Source organism: Pelophylax lessonae (genome assembly GCF_965119305.1).
Source record: "Pelophylax lessonae genome assembly, chromosome: 10".
Classification (NCBI taxonomy): domain Eukaryota; kingdom Metazoa; phylum Chordata; class Amphibia; order Anura; family Ranidae; genus Pelophylax; species Pelophylax lessonae.
In genome coordinates this window covers 106,632,068-106,654,338 of record NC_138777.1, presented here as the reverse complement: position 1 = coordinate 106,654,338, position 22,271 = coordinate 106,632,068, and the positions used below count along the sequence as shown (strand labels likewise).

At 36.8% G+C, this 22,271-nt stretch overlaps 1 protein-coding gene across 1 annotated transcript; it reads right to left on the bottom strand.

Annotated features, from left to right (window-relative positions):
* Positions 1-265: 265 nt before the first annotated feature.
* Positions 266-21,243, bottom strand: SALL1 (spalt like transcription factor 1). The gene is made up of 4 exons (XM_082270176.1): positions 20,943-21,243; positions 14,631-14,723; positions 9,550-12,944; positions 266-1,538 (listed from the first exon to the last, which is right to left on the bottom strand). The coding sequence occupies exons 1-4, from the start codon at positions 21,016-21,018 to the stop codon at positions 1,098-1,100; spliced, it is 4,005 nt and encodes a 1,334-aa protein (XP_082126302.1). The 5' UTR covers positions 21,019-21,243; the 3' UTR covers positions 266-1,097.
* Between the last annotated feature and the right edge of the window lie 1,028 nt (positions 21,244-22,271).

Here is a 22,271-nt window from a genome sequence, read left to right as displayed (position 1 = left end):
ACAGTAAATTTTTCCTATCAGTAAAACATCACTGGTAGTCGGACGTCAAACTTTCCAAAAGAAAGTGTATAAAATGTCCATTTCCCCTTAAAAACAAACAAAAAAAAAAAAAAACGAACTCATGAACCACAACTCACTTTGTTCTGCTATTAGAGAATAAAGGGACTTTTTTGTTTAAATTTTTTCACTGCTAAAGAACTGCAATGCATTGAACTTTTTACAGGCCCAAGAGGCTTAAAAGATCACAAAGCTTATTTACAATCAATGAAAATGAATATTTTCTCATTTATATATTTATATATGTACATATACACAAGCATCTACATTTTTTTTTCTTCATTTTGAAATGGAAGGTTAAGATGCTATATTTAGCAGCAATTGTGAAATTCCAGCACATCTCCTATGATGAACATACCTACAAATGGGGATGGGGAGGGAGGAAGGTGTCTGTTGCAAAGAATAAAATTGCATCCTGTTTCATACAGCCTGCATTCTTTTCACTGTACACAAGTCTATAGACATTAGAAACCATAAAATGCACAGAACATCTATTGGTGAACATGTAAGGGTTTAAATTTAAAAATTAAAGTCCTCTTCAAATAAAAAGTGGAACAAAAACCCAACAGCTGTTCAAGATTACATTGTACAATCCTAAAAATCAGTCCTTTTCATAGTCCATGCCTTTCCATTCCAAAAATGCAGGTGAGAAACATCTCATTAAAATTTAAAATTCACTTATGGTCATAAAGTCAACTTTCCCACATTACTTTATGCATTAACACCAGGGACCATGTTAAAAATATATAAAATAAGTTAATGCCAAATGATCAACGGTCAAGGCTTGCAAGTTGCCATAAATGTTACAGCCTGTTTACAACTCCAGTCTATTAGTATTTAGTTTCAAATACAAAGACCAAAGTTAATGCTTGCATTTGTATGCAGAGCAAAAGTTAGTATCACTAATAAATACACTCACTTAAAACTCTACAACTTGAACATGATACAAAAAAAAAAGTCTCAATGGTGCAGTAAGAAAAAAAAAAAAAAATTAAACAAGCAACCTCTGGCTGCATACACTGTCCTCGAGAAGAGACGTGCTAATTTGTGGCAATCTCTTTGCTGTCCTCCACAAAACGCATAAATCTGAAAGCAGTCCCATTTTCACTGCTTGCTAGTTTCTCCAGACCAGCTAGAGGTGCATTTGGTTCGGAGTTTTGCAGTTTTTCTAAGTTTCCAGTCATGCCACTTACAGGTGAGCTCCCACCATTTCCCAAACTTCCAGTCATTGGAGTAATTCCACCATTCTGTATAACCGAGATTTCATTTGTCTTCATGGCCAATCCATTTGACAGTGCTGCAGCATACTGGTTCCAGAAAGTTGATGGATCCCCATTTCCTGTCCTGGCAACCAAGTCTTTTGGGAAAATTTCTGGAAATTTAACTGGATTCCCTCCTAAAAATGCCATGGGTCCATCCACAGAAAGCCGCCTTCCTCTCCTTGCAGGTGTACTGTTCCACATGTGAGTGCCCATATGAACCTGAATTAAAGTAAATAAAAAGGTTAATTTGTTTGGCTGGAACAACTTGGATTGTTTAAGATATACAACAATTGTTTTACATATTTAATAGGTCAATTGCAAAATAAAAAACCAAAACACACAACACCCTTTGGAAATGAACAAAAATGGAAACTGAAGTGTCAACCCACTTCTAAAAGGTCAAAATACAATTTTTTGCAAATAAATCAGGGGGGCAATCCAAACCAGTATCCCAAATTGTTTTAAGGGTTAGAGAGCCCCCCTTCATTGGGGTTTGATTGACAAATGTGAATAGACCAGAAGTGAACTATACCTTTAATGTGGTTATTTGTAGAAAGGAGATCATGAAAGTAGGGTTAGTGTTAGGTAAAGGTGAATACCTTTACCTAATACTTACCCTGTTTTTGTGTGCATAAAAATAGCAATAAAAAAGGTAAATTTCTAAAATTCAAATCAAGCCCTGATGGAGGGGGGACTTTATTGGAGTAAAGTTGTATCTGAACTTCTTAGCAGTGGTATGGCACTTCAATGCATTTCTGGCACATGATACTACAATCCAAGGACACCATGGAGATCCTCTGGGTTGTAGAAGTTGCCTGCTCAGGAACTAAATCATGTACAACATTAATACTGTAAGATAGCAAATGTTACCACTTTTCTCATATAGACTACTTGGAGGTCTTCAAACATATGGCACCCATATCCTCTAGCTTTTCTTTTAATATATGCACAAAATTGGAAAAAAATAAAAAAAAAAATAAAGAAATGCATCAAGTGCAAACGCACATGCAAAAGCGCAATACAACGTGTCAAAAAAGCCTGGCAATACAGGTTAACCTAAGAGTATGAATGAGCCCTAATGGTTTTGGTATTTTTTTTCCCCCCATGTTTACAAGCTGATCATCTATTTCAATCTTTAATCTAGTTTACAAGTAAACATATACAGGGTGCTTTCATTGCCATTTTGTTTGCAGACGATGCTGGATTTTCTATTAAATCTTCAGTGCCAGCTTACTTTTGGACTGAATCTCCCAGAATCTGTATAGAGCTACAGCAAGACTCTTCAGCTGTGAGATGTTATGAACAGAATAAAGAGGATATCAAAGTGAGGCACTCAGACTTAACAGAAAGACTGCTTCAACTGCGTCCCTTAGTGGCCGCAAGTGGTAAATGTTTCAAACCAATATTTTACATGTATAAAAAAATAAAACAAAAAGGAATACACACACTAACATATTAAAGAGGGGCTTGCATATACAATTGAATGACCCAACTAATGGGATCACTTTAACTACATAAATGCTGCTTGCATGGTCAGCCAATGTAGCACAAATAAAGTCATAATGATGGATGCAAGTTTATAGTTTTTGTAAGCTGCGGTCTTCATTTAGCCTGTGATACGATATACCTCAGCAAACCTTAAGAAGGTGAGGGGGAAAACAAAATGTGTGGAGGGCAGGAAAAAGGGACAATCATGGTTTTCCGATTTATCAAACGCTTTTCACAAAAGCATTATCAGCTCAGTTTTGCAACTTGCCACTTTTTATGGGCATCTTGGGTGTGAGGACTGATTTAGAGAAACATGGCATTGAATACATTTTCTGTGATGCAACTGGATTGTGTGTATGCTTTTTAAAAAGTTAATCTCAAATCTGAAGGAAAAAAAAAAAAAAAAAAACACACACACACACACACACACACACACACACACACGTTTTCAGGGTACAAAATTAAAGGCACTGGGTCCATACAAGAGATTGACAAGCGATTTCCAGTGTAAAAAATTGCAGCAAGCCGACAGCCTGCACGTTTGATGAGATGGGGGGGGGGGTGCACTACGCAACTACCTCTTCAACACTATATTCCTTATGCTAAAGGGTTGACAACACACATGGCATCACATTGTGTTGTGTGATGCTATGTTACTGGACCATCAACTAGCTCAATGGCAAAGGTTATAGAACACCAATCTAATTTGCACCTAAAATCTGGGGAAAAGGGTTAAAAACCTGGGGTATAAAAATAGATAAATAAAATAGGGAAGATATTTAGCACAACGTTTACAGATTCCAACATTTAATCGCGTCCACAGACTGCATGACCTAAAAGTCATTATTCATCTCACATTTCTGACAGCAATCTCTAGAGAAATTCTCTGTCAACACTGAACAAACGCAAGGGCTTAGCTACTTTTTAAGAACCTGAGTCATCCATGCTTCAGATGAATAAACATCTTGGTTAAGCACTTAAGGGTTGCAGCAGATAAACTCACCTGTTCAAAAGTCAATAGAATAACGGTTTCACATAAGAATGAAGCTGCGTGTCGTGTCAGGATAGAGTAGTAGGCCCCCCTCCCCTTCCCAATTGCTCCCTTATGTGCCTACTACAAAGCTTATAATACCAGCATATTCATTGAAAGCTGTATGTTGTGATCAGAAACACAGGTTATATGAGGAAACTGGTATGACTCAAGTCCTATAGAGGAGGACATGTTAAACCACCATCACCGCTTTCAAGGTCTCTGATTTAGGGAGCCCAAGCATACCAAAGGGATACTTTCAAAGGGCAGTGAAGGCCGATGAACGTATCTGTAGTTCTTCAGCCAATTCAAAATGCCTACGTCATGTCTTACAGTAGTTAAGATGCAACCAAGAATTCTGGTAAGAACATGCACATAAATTCGGCATACATGTTGAGCTATACACAGTGCCCATCAATAGTTACCAAAATTAAATTTGCAGCTTTTCCAGCTAATTTTCGTGGTCCTGATTAAAAGTTTATAGCCCAACAAAAAGGGACTGATAAATGCTAGCACTTCAGAAGGGGGCTACACAAATGCCTAACTCCTAGCAGCACATCTTCCTTAAATACATCTGCCAGACTGGTCTTTTTCCACAGTTCTCATGTATAATTAAAACACAAAAGATGGGTTATTTATTAAGTCAAAAGATATATAAAAAAGCAAAATCATGTTGCCACACATTACTCCTGATTAAACAAAAAAATAAAATAAAAAAAGCACCTGAATTGCTAATTAAATTTCCAGGTCAGTCAGTGCCTGGATTAAGGTTAAAATCCGACAACAATCCCTCTAAGCATGGCCATTTTGAATAATTATCTACCGTGTTTAAATATAGAGCATTCACAATTTCCCAAACAGCCTTCTACTACTAAGAGACAAAAATAGGCTGCAGATTTGCTGCCTTCTAGCAATAAAAAGCATTTCTTATATTTTTTTTCCAGGCTGTGCTACAACACAGTGATCTTACTTCACATGCTTGTGACCCAAGCAAAGTTACACTTTGTGTCACAAACCATTTTCAAAGTGTTGATAGCGTATAATCTCTTCTATAAAAAGACCCCCCCCCCCATTTTTTTTCCCCAATTTCGAAAATGAAAAATTACACATATCATTATATATATATATATATATATAAAATACAAGGTTTACTTCCGATTGCCCAGATAAAAATGGGCAAAGTTGAGGGACATTTACATTAAAAAAAGGTCTGTATCTATGCACATCAAACAGTGCAGTTCCCATTTTCTGTATATCAGTCTTGTTCTGTCATTTCTGGATAACACCCACACCAAAAAATAAATATAAAAAGGATATCAAAATTAGAAAAAAAAAAATTCACTACGTTCAGAAGTTTCCTGACAGATTTAATAAATTGATATGTATTAGGAATAGCCATTGTTCTGCCATTGTCAAAGGATATGGTAGAGCAACTATAAGAACTGTCTACAGATACAGAAAATATACCATAGAAAAAATAAATAAATAAAAAAAAACACTAGCCCTAGCCCATAACTTCCTGGCATCATTGAAAAATCATTCAGCTGCTATCCTTTTGTAAAAAAGGTACCCATAAACATGAGATGGCTGTCAGAAGGTCAAACTGAACAATCTTTCTTTAGAAGTATCGAAGCTTAAAACATGCATGCCTACTGGCTTAGTGTACATATTTATGTACAGAGCATCCCTGAACTGTCATAGGAGAATAGTGAACAGCTGGGGAGAGGCAGAGGGTGGGAATCAGCTCAGCCACTTAATCTCTACCCCCCCCCCACCACCACCACTGAAAGCCCTGGTTGGCCAAGCAATGTCTGCTTGGGTTGAAGAGTGCTCACAGACATACAATCATTTCCCGAGCTGGCTGTAATCTGTCAACTGAGGTGATAATCATCTCACGTCAACAGGCACCTTAGGAATAAATGCGAGAAACAGAAGAACTTATTCCATCAGAGATACTAGAATTGCACTTATATTAAAACACTTCTACTACAAAAACTTAACAAAAACAAAGTTACCAAAAAGGGGGTTGCTAAATATTTGCCTCAAATAGGATATACTTAATGAAAACAATATTTAATGAAAATAATATTTAGCAGATTTAAAAATTCTATACGTTTAGAAGGTAAAATGTGTTCTATTCTTTGAAGTACATCTGAATTAAAATGGGAATTTCAGCTACAGACCATTCTCAATTTCCCCATCAACCCTAAAGGGTCCCAAAAAACTTGGTTTTTACATTGCTAGTAAAAAAATTATGAATACACCTAGTCACTTCTAGTAAAGTCTATTACCTCTTATGGGGAGATAGACTTTACTAGATGAGACTAGGCCATTACCTGTTATGGGGAGCTTTGTAGTTTTTTTTTTTTTTTACCCCAGAGTTGTTCAGTTTTTCAGATGGGAAAACTCGATAGAACAATCTAATTAACACTAGTTACCATCAGAATACGGAGCAACTTTCCACCACCTAGTGATCTGCTTTTACCACTGCTATCAACGGTCCATTCTTTCAAAAACTGAAAACAATTTTCCCAGTAAAATGGATTGTTAAAAACCACCATTTTTCTGAAAGTAAAATAAAAGAATTATTCTAAAAGGAGGACAAATCATTAAAGGTCGACAAGGTATAGGAAATTCTAAAGCAGGCTTCACGAGCATTGCTGTATATCAGCAGAAGGAAAATTTGATTCATCTCATTTACTAAAACTGGTTTTGAAACCGTGTTTAAATTTATACAAAGCCAGATAATATGATGCTATACTGTAATTTTTTTTTTTAGCACACAAAAAAAAAAAAAAAGAAGAAGATTTAGCAAAATCAATGCTCTGCAATAGTGAGAACATTTTTTTTTCCTTCTTTATACTCGAAACTAGCAATGCAAAGAAATGAAAAATAGGTTTGTGTTAAACAGTCAAACCTACAGGATTGCAACCTAAAATGTGTGAATTGCAATCGCTAAAAAGTTGTCAATCAAATTAAGAAGATCAGGGCTTTTTAACAAAATTAAGATTGGGGGAGGGGGGGGGGAAAGAGAAAGAAAGGAAAGAGGGAGGAGGGGGTAATTGGAACGTTTTCCATTATAATTTTGCAGTATGAATTGCACTTACGTCACTTTACTATGTCTGATAATTATTCAATATGGCTGCATTCAGAGAAAAATGTACCATTTCCTCATAACCCTGACACAGCTGAAAAAGAGGCCATTGAACTGTTGCCTGATAGATTACAGTTTTTATAAAAAACCTAAAATATATATTTTAAAATACTCTAAAAATGTAAAATTATATATATATATTTATTAAGCAAAAATAGAATCAATCTTATTACTAGCATAGTTAATAGAAGCCAAGTTATGCATCTTATCAAGCACTCATTGGGTTCACTTTGTTACGCAATGCTAGCGCAACTTTATATAAAATTACATACATTTAAATAAAAAAAGTAAAAGGAGGGGGGGGGGGCACAAGTTACAACAGTAATACAGACATGATAAAAAGTAGAAATGTTTCACAATGTGCACATTTCCAGGGACATTTTTTCAGCCTAGTTGAATTACAACATATACTGTAAGAGTTTGTGTATTTAACTAGTGCAGTTCCAAGCACCAGACACATTTGAGCAATTTGCTAAACTCTGGCTGTGTTTGACCTGTTAGTAGGGTGTTTTTTTTTTTTTCCTATGTCCAGGAGAATTTCTATCTATCCAAAATATAATTTATTGTACAAACAAGCATTATAGTGGAATGGTTGGTACTGAAATTCAGCAATAAAAAGCACTGTTCCCTGTACATGTAGTGAACAGTTTCATAACAGGATCAGTTTAGAGGCCAAATAAATATTCTGGGAAAATGGCAGCAGAATGAACATTGAAAGTCTTTACTGTTCAGGCATTTAACAAAAATAGGTAAGGGAAGGAGTTTTAGTTCATAGACCATAAGATACCCATATGGTGCACGTAAGAAAATAAGATACTTGTGGTGCATGTCATTTTTCAGGAAACTGTCAACCAGAAGCTCTTATGACGACATACTATAGGCATTGTTTAAGCAACCTCTGCACACACAGCATTCGTTTTTGCTGCAATGTGCACTTCGTTATCTTCTGGTATAATATGGGAAAGGAGAGTACAATAAGTAAGTAGAACTCTCCTCCATGTCCTGTCCTAAAGACTCCCTATTCTTTGCTGGCAAGTCTCTTTCATCTTTTTCTGGAGGATAGACCTGGACCAACCAAGAAGGAGACCAACCATCCCTGTGGGCTAATGGGCAGCCTGTATATCCTTCACTCGTCCTGTTCTGCATTTGACAAAAATTACCCAAATCAAAAGTATAACTGACTGCATACTTTAAAAAAATAAATAAATAATGGCCACCACCCTCCAAGACTGTGGTGCCAAACAGGTTTGTAATGTGCTGCTGTTCACCCATCTACTGCAAAAAAAAAAAAAAAAAAAAAAAAAAAAGAAATTCTTTCAGAAAACAAAAATGGTGACCAGTTGATCACAACAGACAGGAGAAAATAATGTCAGAGTGCTCCATTTCATTAGGGTGCACTCCAAACATTATCCACTAAGCTTGAAAACTGTATTAGAGAAGACTTTCTTTACAAAGAGGTTGCCAATCAATTCTGAGCATCAAATTAATGTGCCAAGCAAGAGTTGGCATATTCTTCACGATCAAAGGATTAATTACCCACAAATTAGGCCTAGGTGGCCTCAGGTAAAAGTGACGTGCCCCGACTGGCAAAAGTATAAATGCCAGGAAAGCCTTTCAGCTTTGAAATGTTGGCTTGTGCAAAAGAGGTGGACTATTAAGTATAACCCTTTAGTGAAGCAACCATTGCTTACATGCTATCCTGAAACACTTGTTCCCTGGTTTTATTGCCGATCCAATTAGCTTCCTTGATTTCCAACTAGAATTTGGAATAAGTATGCAAATAAATTTTATAGGTCAGAGATCCTCAAGGCAAAACTGATCAGTTTGTTTTATTCCCACTTTACTTCTGGTCCGGTATACACAAAATGGAAAGGAAGCCCTTTCAGAATCAGGGAAATCCCCCTTAGACAGTCGACACCAAAATTTTATATATATATATATATATATATATATATATATATATATATATATATATATATATATATATATATATATATATATATATATATATATATATATACACATATATATATATACATACATACACACACACACACACAAGATTTCTCCTCTATGTTAAGTACCACAAATGCCTAATGGGAACACAGACAGCAATGAAAACCTGATGGAGGTTTGGCTTAAGATAACCAATCTACTCTTCTGATCTGCACGCTTGTTCCAGGCCAGAGACAGCTAGGAACTAATAGCTTCAGAAGGCAACAGCAGCATTTAGATTTCTCTCAATACAGGTTTCTCATGCTGTCACCAGTATTCTAGTCTAACTGAATTCCTCCAGCTGCTCAGGATTTTTATTGGTTGCATCACTCACAAAAACGTTATATTGCTGAATGGCAACATTTTAACCCCCCCCCCAAAAAAAAAAAAAAAAAAAAAACACCACTTTGGAAGCTTGAGATGAAAAATGTAAAAAAAAAAAAAAAAAAAAAAAAAAAAGGGGGCTTAAAAAAGGTGGAGATTAGCATGCCAACACCTGTTGGCAAAAAATAATAAATAATCCTCATATTACATCAGTTAAAAGTATAAATAAATAATTTTACCTTAAGATTCCCTTTTGTAGTAAAGGCTCTGCCACATATGGTGCAAGCAAATGGTTTTTCACCAGTATGGGTTCGCTCATGGATTTGTAAAGCGCTGGAAGATGAAAAAGACTTGCCACAAGCATTGCAGTAGTGCTGTTTGGGAGTCCTTCTGGCCAATGATGGAAGGAGAGAAGGAGATGTGGCTGAAGATAATGATCCTGAAGGTGTAATACTTGAAGGTTGCTCCTTGGTGTCCTGAGGTGAGCCATGTATAAAACCATTAAACTCAGTTTTTATGATGGCGGCTAGAGGATTCGTAACTGGGATTGCTGTTGAGCTAGTGGTGGTGGTCGTCAAATTGGAGTTAGGCTCGAAAAGTTGGGATGGTAAATCTCTCATTTGATGCGTAAGCATATGCTGTTTCAAATTGCCTTTAGTTGAAAAGCCACGGTTGCAGACTGTGCAAATAAATGGTCTCTCTTTGGTATGGCTTCTGTAATGAATGTCCAAGGCACTCTGACATGCAAATGTTTTGCCACATATATCACAAATTGTGTTTTTAAACTTATTCCTTTCTCTGAATGGAAATAGCACACCCAAAGGTTCTTCTTTGACCATTTTATCAGTGTTCGTGGAAGTCAAATCAAGGGCACCACCATTGGCAGGGGTTGGAGACATTCCATTAGGAAGATCAGGTGGTAAAGCTTTTTGCTGCCTCTCTTCTGGGTTAGGGAATTTCATAAAGTCATTTGCGCTATTAGGTGACAAAGCATTCATGGAGTATGTAGATTCTGAAGCTGCTGGGCTTCCAGCACTCTGACTTTCTATATCTCCCCCGAAAGATGAAGAGTCATTAGTCATATGATCACCTTCAATAGACCCATTTTCTGTTGACTTCAGACTGGCCTGGAGCTGCTCTACTAGTCCAGCACTAATCATCTTCATTTGATTCTCTAAAGCAGCAATGCTTGAGACTTCAATGGGCACTGGGGAGGATGAGCGACTATCCTGGGACACATCTGCAGATTTGGGGGTATCAGGGACACTGCTGTCAGGACAATCTTCCATGTTTTCATCTGAGAAGTTGTCTAAATCATCAATAGTTTTCTCATCAAAAGAACCAGTATCAGATTCCATAGAGTCAGGATAGTTTTCAGCAACAGGAGTATTAGGAATTTGTCCACCCATATGCATTCTGATATGCTGTTGCAGAACAACAGCATTGGTAAACTTCTTTTGACAAATGGGACATGAATGCTGTACTCTAAGTGGTGGCATGGCACGGTGAACACTGTAATGAGTCTTTAGGTTACCTTTTGTGGTAAAAGCACGGCCACATATTTTGCATTTGAAGGGTCTTTCGCCAGTGTGAGTGCGGTAATGCATTTTCAGGGCACTCTGACAGCTCAGTACCCGGTGGCAAATGACACACTCATTGGGGTCACTAGACTTTTTGTCAATGTTTTCCACAAGCTGTTGCAGTTTGGAAGTCTCCGATGCAGGGGCTGCATCTAAAAGACCTCCAAATGGAAATTTTGCTTTGAACTGCTCTGACATTAATGGTAGAAGGGGGTTAGAAAAATTTACAGTATTGGTAAAACCAGAATCACCCACAGGAGAACAGTCCTCACTATTATAATTTTGAAAGTTATTTGACTGCTGTGAACTTTCTTCACCTTTCTCTTCTGAGATAGGCAAGTCACTGGGTTCAGCATCTTCTGGAAGACTGTTATTTTTTTTAATTAGTGGTTCTGTAATTGTCAAATCACTTTTTACTGAATCTGATGGGCTAGCTAGTGGATGACTAATAGCAATAGGCTGGGAATCTTCAGTCTTAATAAAAGGTGTCAAGTTAGGAATGGTCGGTGGGAGGGGCATCCCAACAGAAGTAGTCAGTGTGGGCAACACTGGTTTAGTGTCCAGCCAGTTGGTTACAGGTTTTTCAGGTGGTATTGACATCCCATAAGGGATTCCTGTACTTGTAGGAATGTTGTCTAAATGCTCTGGCACTGGATATGGATTCATCTGAATGTGAGGATATTTCTCTTTGTGACGTTGAAAGTGAACTTTTAGATTCCCTTTAGTGGAAAATCGGTTTCCACAAATATTACATTTAAATGGCCTCTCACCCGTATGAGACCGAAGGTGGATCTGCAAGGCACTATCACTGCCAAAAACCTTTGCACAGAACCTACACTTGTGTTTGAAGAATGCCTCATCAGATGCGCTCTTTGCTTCAAAAGAAGTTACACTGGGTGGCTTGTTTTTCCTCAGAGAATTTAAGTCCTCTGCTGTTGTTCCAACATTGGGCAATGTACTAGGAAAAAGTGTGTTACTTGGTACAGGGACAGGTTGAGGTAGTAGTGGGTTAGCTGTGGGGCTCAATAAACTGCTTATTGCAAAAGCTGGTGAAGATGTTACAGGTGCTGGTGGATTAGTGACCTGGGAGCCACCAGTGGTTGAAGGTACTCGGTCTGAAGGTGGTGGAATTATTGGTGTCGTCAATGTATTTAGATTTGGAGAGGAACTACTGCTGGATGGGATAGTGTTGTTAGGACTGCTCTGAGGTAGCTGTACTGGGGGTAGTTGCTTTATACCACTAATGCTAGCAGATTGACTAGCAAGATTTTGTGCTAAGCCAGCTGCTGCAGCGAGCTGTTGAGACAAGTGGGAGCTCAATGTGGTCAGTGGAGTAGCCGATAATCTCAGTGTCCCTTGAGGCCCACTAGAAGATGTAGGTACCTCTGCACTTTGTGAAGCCAGCAGTAATATTTGGTGCCGAATTTGCTCAATCAGGTGCAGCTGATGTATTTGTTGCTGCTGTAATGCCAAGAGCTGTTCCATTAGGGCAGGTACAGCCAATTTATTGTTGGTGACCCCTTTAGATTTTGTTTCTTGTGAAAACTGTGCTACTGCCACCCTAGTACTCTGAAGGTTTTCAATGATAACATTGCTGTTAATAACAGAGAAGTTGCCCAAAGTTGTCAGATCCCTTACTTGAGGTAGTGAGGTTGTGATAGCTGAGGTACCCAATGTGGAATTATTACTGCTTGAAACTGCATTGTCCACTTGGTTGGAACCACTGCTGCTATTGCTAGCTTCCATCTCCACCTCCATGGATTCTTCTTTGTCAGGCTTATTAGATTCTGAAAGGTCACTACAGTCTGCTTGATCTGTGTTATTAACTGTGTCATTCATGTGCTCGTCAGGATTATCTGAGGGGGGACTTGGAGAGCTTGTTTCAGCAGGAGGTGGTGGATTTTCATTCACAATTAGAACCAATTGATTTTTAGTGCAGTTCTTCTTATGCTGCAACAAATCTGATAATTCAAAGAACTCAGCACAGCATCTGCTACAGACATGAGCCTCCTTGTTCTTGGGTGTCCGATGAGTTTGACCTCTCTCTGCAACTCCTACAGAAAAAAAAAAAAATTATATAAAATTAACGGATTAAAAAATAATTTCTGAAGATACACATTCTTTAAACCTCAGACTTTACAACACTTTCTCTTGATTGTCATTCATAGTAAATACGTTTTTGGGTAGGAAAACAAATCAATACCACAACTGTCTCTTTTATTCTTCCGTAATCCTAAAAGGAAATATAATAAAAAACCAGTGTCTTACATAACCATTTACCTCAAAAATAAGCCATCAAAAAATTTAAATACCACAAGAGACGTCATCATGCAATTATGAAATGCCATAGCAGATATGGATTTTCAATATTGCATGGTCATCAAAAGAAAAAAAAAAAAAAAATGTAATGACTCAGACATGGTAGGCCCTGTAACTGGAAATGACCCAGAGGTCTTCAAGTAGACAGGACAACTTAGTCTGGCACCACTGAACTAACTTTAGCCACAGCTTGTGATGACAACTGTTGCGTACAATAAAATCTGCATTGTATAAAAATATAAATAAGTAAAATATAAGATGTTGTACAAACACACACCTTATTTTCTCTAAAATACAAAGTCAATAAAAACAACAGGAAAATAGCATAGCAATTGTTTTAGTGATCAACAATGTAGGCCAATGAAGGTGAATGGCTCCATTTTGGTTGCTCACCAAGTTGCTTTTCCCACTAGTTGCTCACATGTTTTATCACAACCAGTGCTATATTTGAAAAATTAAAATTCCCAACTACCAAACCAACGGATCCTATTGTTCACCCAGTGTGAAGACAAACTTCTGTCGTTATCTTACAAGGCTAAGGGGGGGGGGGGGGGGGGGGAAGAAAAAGAAAGAAAAGAAAAAATACAAACCACACACCAAAACTAATTCAGGGATTACCTCCCTGCATGTTTTACTGCAATCCTAAAATAATCAATCACACAATGGAGTTTCCATGATACCACCCCTGTATAACTATATTAAAAAAAAAAAAACCCACAAACAATCCCCCCCCCCCCCAGAACAAGTTTTACTATAAAATATGCTTATACATTTGTCTATGTTTATAGGGCATTACCGTGAATGCTTTCATGTTGTGGTGTTTTGACAAGCAATATATGCATTTTAGATGCAGCTCTTTTCCCATGAAAATTCATCATCTAATATATTCAAGAGAAATCTTGCACATTTCCATATGTAATGGTTATGTCCCCATCTACTTTTACAGCCAATTATGAGGGAACAAAAAGCCATTCTGTTTGTGCACACATTTTGAACAAAATGCATTAAAACTATTATGTCAGCATGTTCATTTAAGCTCCACATTCAGTGGAAAATACTTTTCAACCAGATCACATTTATCAAAACATAATGCCACTTTAAAACACAGTTTTGCTTGGTCAGCTGTGCTTAGGCAAAGAATAGCAAATACACGACTAAACAGCTTGTAGAGGGGGCCAAAGACTTGTCTCTCAACTAAACGGGATGCGCTTTCCCTAAACTTCTAAAGGAAAAAAGAGCTATTAAACTTAAACTTAAAAAATCGACCGCTTACAGTCACAAAAGCAGTGATCAAGCTTTGCCAAGGGTTGGCCACACATTTTATCATCACATAGCAAGCAAATCAACTGTTTTAAAATAGGCATATAAAACATTAAGCCAAAAAAAATAAAAAAAATAAATAAAAAAAGGTGTATACATACTTTCATTTTTAAAAACAAATTTCATTTCTTTCACTTCAGATTTCATTTCTTCAGATTCTTTATTTATCCTCAGCTGCAACAAATCCAGTGTACCTAGAAATACAAAAATGCAGGTGTAGGGAAGTTTAAACAAAAAATACAAATAAGTAGGATTATAATTACAATCTGGACAAACTGAAGTCCACGTTTTTGTAAAACTGTATAGCTACAAGATATGTTGAGATGCCCAATTCCCTTCATTTAATATGCATTTTATGTTTAATCAATGGTATTAAGTGGAAAAAACACACACACACACACACACACACACACACACACAGCAGATCAGAGAACCCATTAAAACTTTGCAGCTCTGCTGATTTAAAAAATATTAGTGTGTCAAATGCTTTCCCTAAACACATAAATTGCATTTAAGTATTAAATAAAAGGCTTTCCAGATGTATATCATTTTACAGGATTTTTATATTTAAAAACTACTATTAAATTTAAATAAAATAAAAGTTGTATAGTGGCATAAAATAGCATACCAGTATACAAAAAAAAAAATACAATTCTAAAAAGATTGTTTGATTAAACGTATAACACTTTGAAATGAATTACTGTATATTCCCCAGTGCGAAACATGATGAAATTCACATTTTATAATACTGAACACTAGGTGGGGATCCAGATGCAATGGTTTCAAGGGAAAAAAAAAAAAAAAAAAGAGTGAATGACAATCCCAGTATCAGTGAAAGAAAGGCTCCTGGAGGCTACATCTACACTTTGGCTACATAAATATTGGCATTGAGACAAGAAACTAAATCCCAGTTGTTTTGGAGAACACTGCTCTATGGGAAGCACTTGTCAATCCACTATGGGTTTCTGTTGTCTGAGGGCAGGAAGGGGGGAATAGGGTTAGAGAAAAAGTGGTGCTGATAAGGTGTAGTTAGTTTGTTAACTCCCTGCTAGGAGAGATCAGGAGGGGGGGGGACTGGATTCTGGTGAAACAAGGGAGAATCTAAAAACATATTGCAAGTCTGAACTGTGTCACCTTCTCCAGAGAGAGGGCCAGCAGAGGTTAAGAAAGCACAATAGTTAGATTGATGTACATGATGATTAGAGTTAGCAGACTACACTCTCTTCATTTTGCATAAATAATCACACACCTATAAAAAAGAAAAAAAACATTTTTCACAAAAAAAAAAAAAAAAAAATTATATAAATATATTATATACATTTTTTTGTGCAATTTGTTTTCTTTTTATACACACACACACACACATATACATATATATATACATATATATATATATATATATATATATATATATATATATATATATATATATATATATATATATATATATATATATATATATATATATATATATATATACACACACACACACACGTTTTAAAACATTTAAAAAATAATATTTAAAAAAGTGTGTGTGTGTAATTATATATATATATATATATATATATATATATATATATATATATATTACACACTTTTTTAATTATTATTTTTTAAATGTTTTAAAATGTATACATTTTCTCCCCCTCTTCTAGGAGTTTTACATTCATACAGTAAAATGGATTTAGGGATAAAATATTTTCAAGCTTAGTTTCATGCAGCCTAGCAGCAGGCATTCAGCTTCCTACATTTTCAGGAGGACTGCAAAATAAATGCATCTCCACCCTTCTTTCTGCAACGGAAGGACCTGTTGAATTTCTTACAAGATAACACTGTTTGCAAATACTGAAGCCCTGCACTATAAAAAGTAAAATAAATAAATAAAAATACCAAAGCAAACCTGCAGCTGATACAGACTTGAGAACTCACAAAACTAAAACCACAATTGCGACCATCCACAGAACATTAAAAAAATAAAATTAATAGATCTACACCACATATTACAAGAAATTAACCTCAAAGCTTACCACCCAGCTTCATTGAGAATATTACTTTAACCAAAACGTAACGATTTAAAATGCAACTTTCAGTGGAAGTTGCTAAAATTAAAACGTAACGAATCTATGGGTTATGTAAACTATAGTTAAAGAATTGTAGCCCTCAGAGGCTTTAATGGAATACTAATATTATTACAAGATAATCCTCCTCTACACTATTACAAACATGTCCTGCAGGCAGATTTAACCTTATTGTTCGAAACGTGGTGTAAAAGCTATGTTAAAAAGATTTAGATGTGATTATAATAAAATTGTATATATATATATATATATATATATATATATATATATATATATATATATATATATATATATATATATATATATATATATATATATATATATATATATATATATATATATATATATATATATATCTCAATATCATCTATCTCCTTATTGCCTGCATCCAGTAATATACTTTTTTGGATTAGGTGTGAGGCAAAATTAAAGAAAAATAATAAATAAATAAAAAAAATTTAAATGTTACTAATTTACTGCTTTGACGATTTAAAAAAAAAAAAAAAAAAAAAAAACTTGTCTGAGCACGGTGAAGGCTAAAACAAAGTAATTATGTTGCAAATGTCTAGATGTTATTTAGAAGCAAACAAAAGACTTCTTTGATGTAGTTTGCATTCAAGCCATAAAAGTTTCCAAGGAGACAAAATACGAAACGGGTGGTGGGGTGGGGGCAACTTTTTTTTTTTCTTCCTTTTAATAAGAGCAAACAAGTGTAAAACAATTGGGTAAAATTAAAATATATATATATATATATATTTATAACTCAATCGTATAAGATTAATAAAAAATGTAAATTTTTTTATAAAACTCCTAAAATCCTAAAAATTATAGGTTACTGCCGCAAAGTTATATTTAGGAGCTTCAAGCCAGCCTGGCCTCAGCTGTATGGATTTTTATTTTGGATCTGAAGCAGGAGATTTTTTTTGTACTTTTTGGGGGCTAGCTGTGGATTAATGAGTAACCATCTCATGCTGGATGTGGTTAATCTTTTAGCCGCATGGGAAAGGGACATGTCTAGGGTCACCTTTGTGGAGGACTCAGAAGGCCAACCTGCTAGTCACCCTTATTGCTTTTTTTAAAAGGGAAAAACAAAGTCAAGGAGCACAAGGAGTTAAGTCTTGAGAACAGCACTACTTAAGAAGTTATCTACAGGAGTCAAAAGGTGCTTCCTTCAGTGCAAAGCAATCATGGTACGTTAATTCCTAGAGACATCCAGAAACAGATTAACCTAACCAGATATCATAAATAAGAAGGGAGAAATCCTGGAGAAGTTTTTTTTTGCCCCCTCTCTCTCCCTTTTAGCCCATGTGGAGTGCATTGTTTGTTAGTGAATAGCTCGGAAGGTCTGACCCTAAATGTTGCAGGATTTCACAAAAGGGCATGGGGAGAAGCCTGCTATTCCTCTAGGATGTTTGGCATAAGGGGACAAATCGCTTTTCAATGGGGGTCTGGTGTAATGAAATGGGGATTGTCACACAAGGTGCATCCACTGGATTAGCAAGATAGAAGGACAGCAGCGGAGAGGACATGGAAGTGGCTGCAAAGGTCCCATCTGCCCTACAGGGAATCCACAGCCAGCTATGCTCAGGCTCTGCTACAAACACTAAATAAAGTCCTTCTTACGCCATCCAATAAGCAGACTAATAATAAAACCACGTTTACAAACAGCCTAATCCCTTAAGAGCATTTCCACATATTGCAACAACTCAAACTCCCATGCAACTTACAGGGGAAAAAGGATTTAAATGGGAATAATTTATAAAAGTGAGGGAAAAAAATAAAAACTCTTGATAGTCTAAAAAGCAACAAAAAATTGCACATCTGCAACATCAACGTAGCACATACACACATTGGTAGTCTGAGTGTAACAAAGTTGCAGATTTATACCTATAAAAAAATGGTAAGATATATAGAGAATTAGAACTACAAAATTGTATCTCTGACATCTACAAAGAGACACTGTATTCTATACAGGATTTATAGAACTATTGGTAGTCTGAGAGTAAGGCTGGACACACACACAGTACAATTTCCCTTTAGATTTACGAAAACCATATAATAGGAGGAGGTCAAACGTAAACATTTTCAATTTGTATGCAATCAGGCAGGCCCTTGCACTTCATAGTTAAAAAGGTAAATCTAAAGGAAATTAAAAGAAGAACATTGTAAAATGTATGGTCAGCTTTACATAGTTGCATTTAAAATGTCATATCTAAAAGGGAAAAAATTTAGAAAAAAAAAAAAAAAAATTATATATATATATATATATATATATATATATATATATATATATATATATATATATATATATATATATATATATATATATATATATATATATATATATATCTCACAAAAGTATGTCTAGCATCTACAAGGTAACAACATAGCCCATAAATGATCTATAATATTATAGATAAAACTGCATTAACTGTATCTCCAACATCCACAAAGTAACCCATACATGAGCTATGGAATTATTAGTACTAACCGAACAACTGTATCTCTAAAACACCTACAAAAGTAACAATGTAGCCCATAATTAGTAGCCAACTACATATTTATCTCTCTAACATCTACAGAATAACAATGTAATCCATACACGATCTATAGCATTCTTGGTAGCCTGAGTGTAACAGTTGCAGATGTGTCTCTAACAATTAAAAAGAAACAACGCAGACCATATAGATATACAATTAGTACTAGCCTGGGAGTAACATCGTTGCAGATAAAGTACCACTGTAGCCCATACACGATCTATAGAACTCAGCCTTAGGGTAACGTTTATGGATCCTTAACACCTATAAAGAAACTATAGAATTCTAGGCAGCCTGAGAGTAACATAGTTGTAGATTCGGATCTCTATGTAAAGTAACAATATAGCTCGCACACGATCTATAGAATTCTTAGAAGCCTGATATAACAGTTGCAGATTTAGATCTTTAACATCTATAAAGTTACTCCATACACGATCTAAAATTCTTCAGGAGTATCTCTAATATCTATAAAGTAACAACATAGACCATATAGATATAACCTAGTTGCAGACTTGGATCCCTAACATGTATAAAGTAGGAACAGCCTATAAAGATAGAAAATGTTTGGCAAACTAGTTGCAAATTTGTATCCCTAACATGTATATAAAAGTAACAGACCATATAGATATAAAAGGTTTGGTAGCCTAACCTAGTTGCATATTTGTATCCCTAACATGTATAAAAAAGTAACATAGATCATATTGATATAAAAAGGTTAGAGTAACCTAGCTGCAGATCTGAATCCCTAATATGCATATAAAAATAACAGACCATGTTGATATAAAAGGTTTTGGTAGCCTAAGAGTAACCTAGTTTCAGATTTGGATCCCCAATATGTATTTAAAAAAAATAACATACAATATTGATATAAAAAGGTTAGAGTAACCTAGTTGCAGATTTGGATCTCTAATGTGTATATAAAAATAACAGACCATATTGATATAAAAAGGTTTGGTAGTCTAAGAGTAACCTAGTTGCAGATTTGGATCTGCTAATATGTATAGAAAAGTAACAACATAGACCATATAGCTATAAAATGTTTGGTCTAAGGAGTAACCTAGTTGCAGATTTGGATCTCTAATATGTATAGAAAAGTAACACCATAGACCATATAGCTATAAAATGTTTGGTCTAAGGAGTAACCTAGTTGCAGATTTGGATCTCTAATGTGTATATAAAAATAACACCATAGACCATATAGATATAAAATGTTTGGTAGTCTAAGAGTAACCTAGTTGCAGATTTGGATCTCTAATGTGTATATAAAAATAACACCATAGACCATATAGATATAAAATGTTTGGTAGTCTAAGAGTAACCTAGTTGCAGACTGGGATCCCTAACATGTATAAAAGTAACAACATAGACCAAATAAATATAAAATGTTTGGCAGACTAAGAGTAACTTTAGTTGCAGATTTGGATCCCTAACAAGTATAAAAAGTAAGAATGTAGCCCATACACGATGTATAGAACTCCTAGCAGTCAGAGTAAGCTAGTTGCAGATGTGGATCCCTATTATGTATCCCATAGACGATGTGTAGAGTTGTTGCTAGTTTCCGATCCCCATGTATAGGGGAAGAATGGAGCCCACACACTAGGTATAGAGGTAAGATCGTCCTGCGAACAAAGTAGGAGAGTGACAAAGTGAAAGCAGTGGGTGTCAGCAGCGTGGAGCCCACTGGTGTGAAAGTTTTGGTGGGACGAGCGAGGACGATGGGTCCGATATCTCGGTGTGTGTATGCGGAGATCGGTATTGGGATAGATCCGGGGGAGGTGACAATCAGGATCCCACTTACCATGACTTCCAGGCGGCAGGGCCAGGCCAGGCTCCGATTGGAAATGCTGGGGCTTCGCCTGCTTCCTCCGAGACATGCTGGCTCACACATCAGCTGGGGCAGAAGACAAATAATTTACTCCCAAAATGTGCTCCCAATTCCGGGCAGGGAGCCCCAGCCAGCGCGCATGTGTCCTGCCATAATTATGATGATCAATAATGCATTGCGATTAATCATAGGAGAGGGCTTAGTAACGGGAGGGGGGCGGTGGGGGGGTTGGCACATGGCCAGCTCTATTCAAACCAACTCGCCCTAATCAATGAGCCTGTGATTCGCTGGAGGCTCCTGTCTTTCTCAGCTGCCACCCAATAATAAGGGGGCCGGCTTATAGGGAGGGAGGGAGGAGGCAGGGACTTGGGCTTTGGAGACACTGTTAACCCTCTTAGCAACAACAATTTGCTTCTTGGACGGGATCTGCTCTCTGACCTCCCTCTCTACACATCCGGATCGTGCTGATCGCAAGCTCTGCGGGCCAGTGGCTTCCCCCTTAGGTAGCCGCACTCACCTAAAACCCCCCCCCCCCCCCCCTTGTCCCTTTAATGTCACACGATCCCACTATCAGATCGACCTAAAAAAAAAAATGTCACTTGAGCTTGCCTGTCTTGTGTATCTGCAGAGCGCAGTACAACACCCCCAGCTCCCTGCATCTAATGATCACACACCATCTGATCAATTCTCAAAGTCAATCTGACTTTCTTTTCACTTTCCAACTATCGATCGCTGGCTATTAGGAATTAAAGAAATGGCATAGGAAGTGGTAGTGCTGGCAGAGCCTGGTGTACCTGTCATTACAGCTGTGATCATTCCATTAGATCCTACCAGGAATGGGATTTATTGGTACATAGCACGATCCTCAGCTGTCTCACTGCCCACTAATAAAGAAATCTGTAGAAAGTAAGGGATTAGGAAAGTTGTGCTGCAGGTCTGCCCCTGAGCTGGGACTGGTGGCTGCTGCTGTCACTCAAGAGGGCTCTGCTGTGCTAAGAGCTGGAGGAGCAGGAGCAGGGGGACTAATGTTTCCTTCTTCCAGCAGAGTACAAGGGATGGTGGGATGGCTGGAGGAGCAGGGGGACTAATGTTTCCTTCTTCCAGCAGAGTACAAGGGATGGTGGGATGGCTGGAGGAGCAGGGACAGGGGACTAATGTTTCCTTCTTCCAGCAGAGTACAAGGGATGTTGGGATGGCTGGAGGAGCAGGAGCAGAGTACAAGGGATGGTGGGATGGCTGGAGGAGCTGGAGCAGGGGGACTAATGTTTCCTTCTTCCAGTAGAGTACAAGGGATGGTGGGAT

Excerpts from the sequence above, each read along its gene's own strand:
- SALL1 (XM_082270176.1), bottom strand. The coding sequence starts at position 21,018 with ATGTCTCGGAGGAAGCAGGCGAAGCCCCAGCATTTCCAATCGGAGCCT. Across the intron at positions 12,945-14,630 it reads ATTTGTTTTTAAAAATGAAA|GAGTTGCAGAGAGAGGTCAA; the intron begins GTATGTATACAC and ends TTTTTTCTGTAG. Across the intron at positions 1,539-9,549 it reads CTACAAAAGGGAATCTTAAG|GTTCATATGGGCACTCACAT; the intron begins GTAAAATTATTT and ends ACTTTAATTCAG.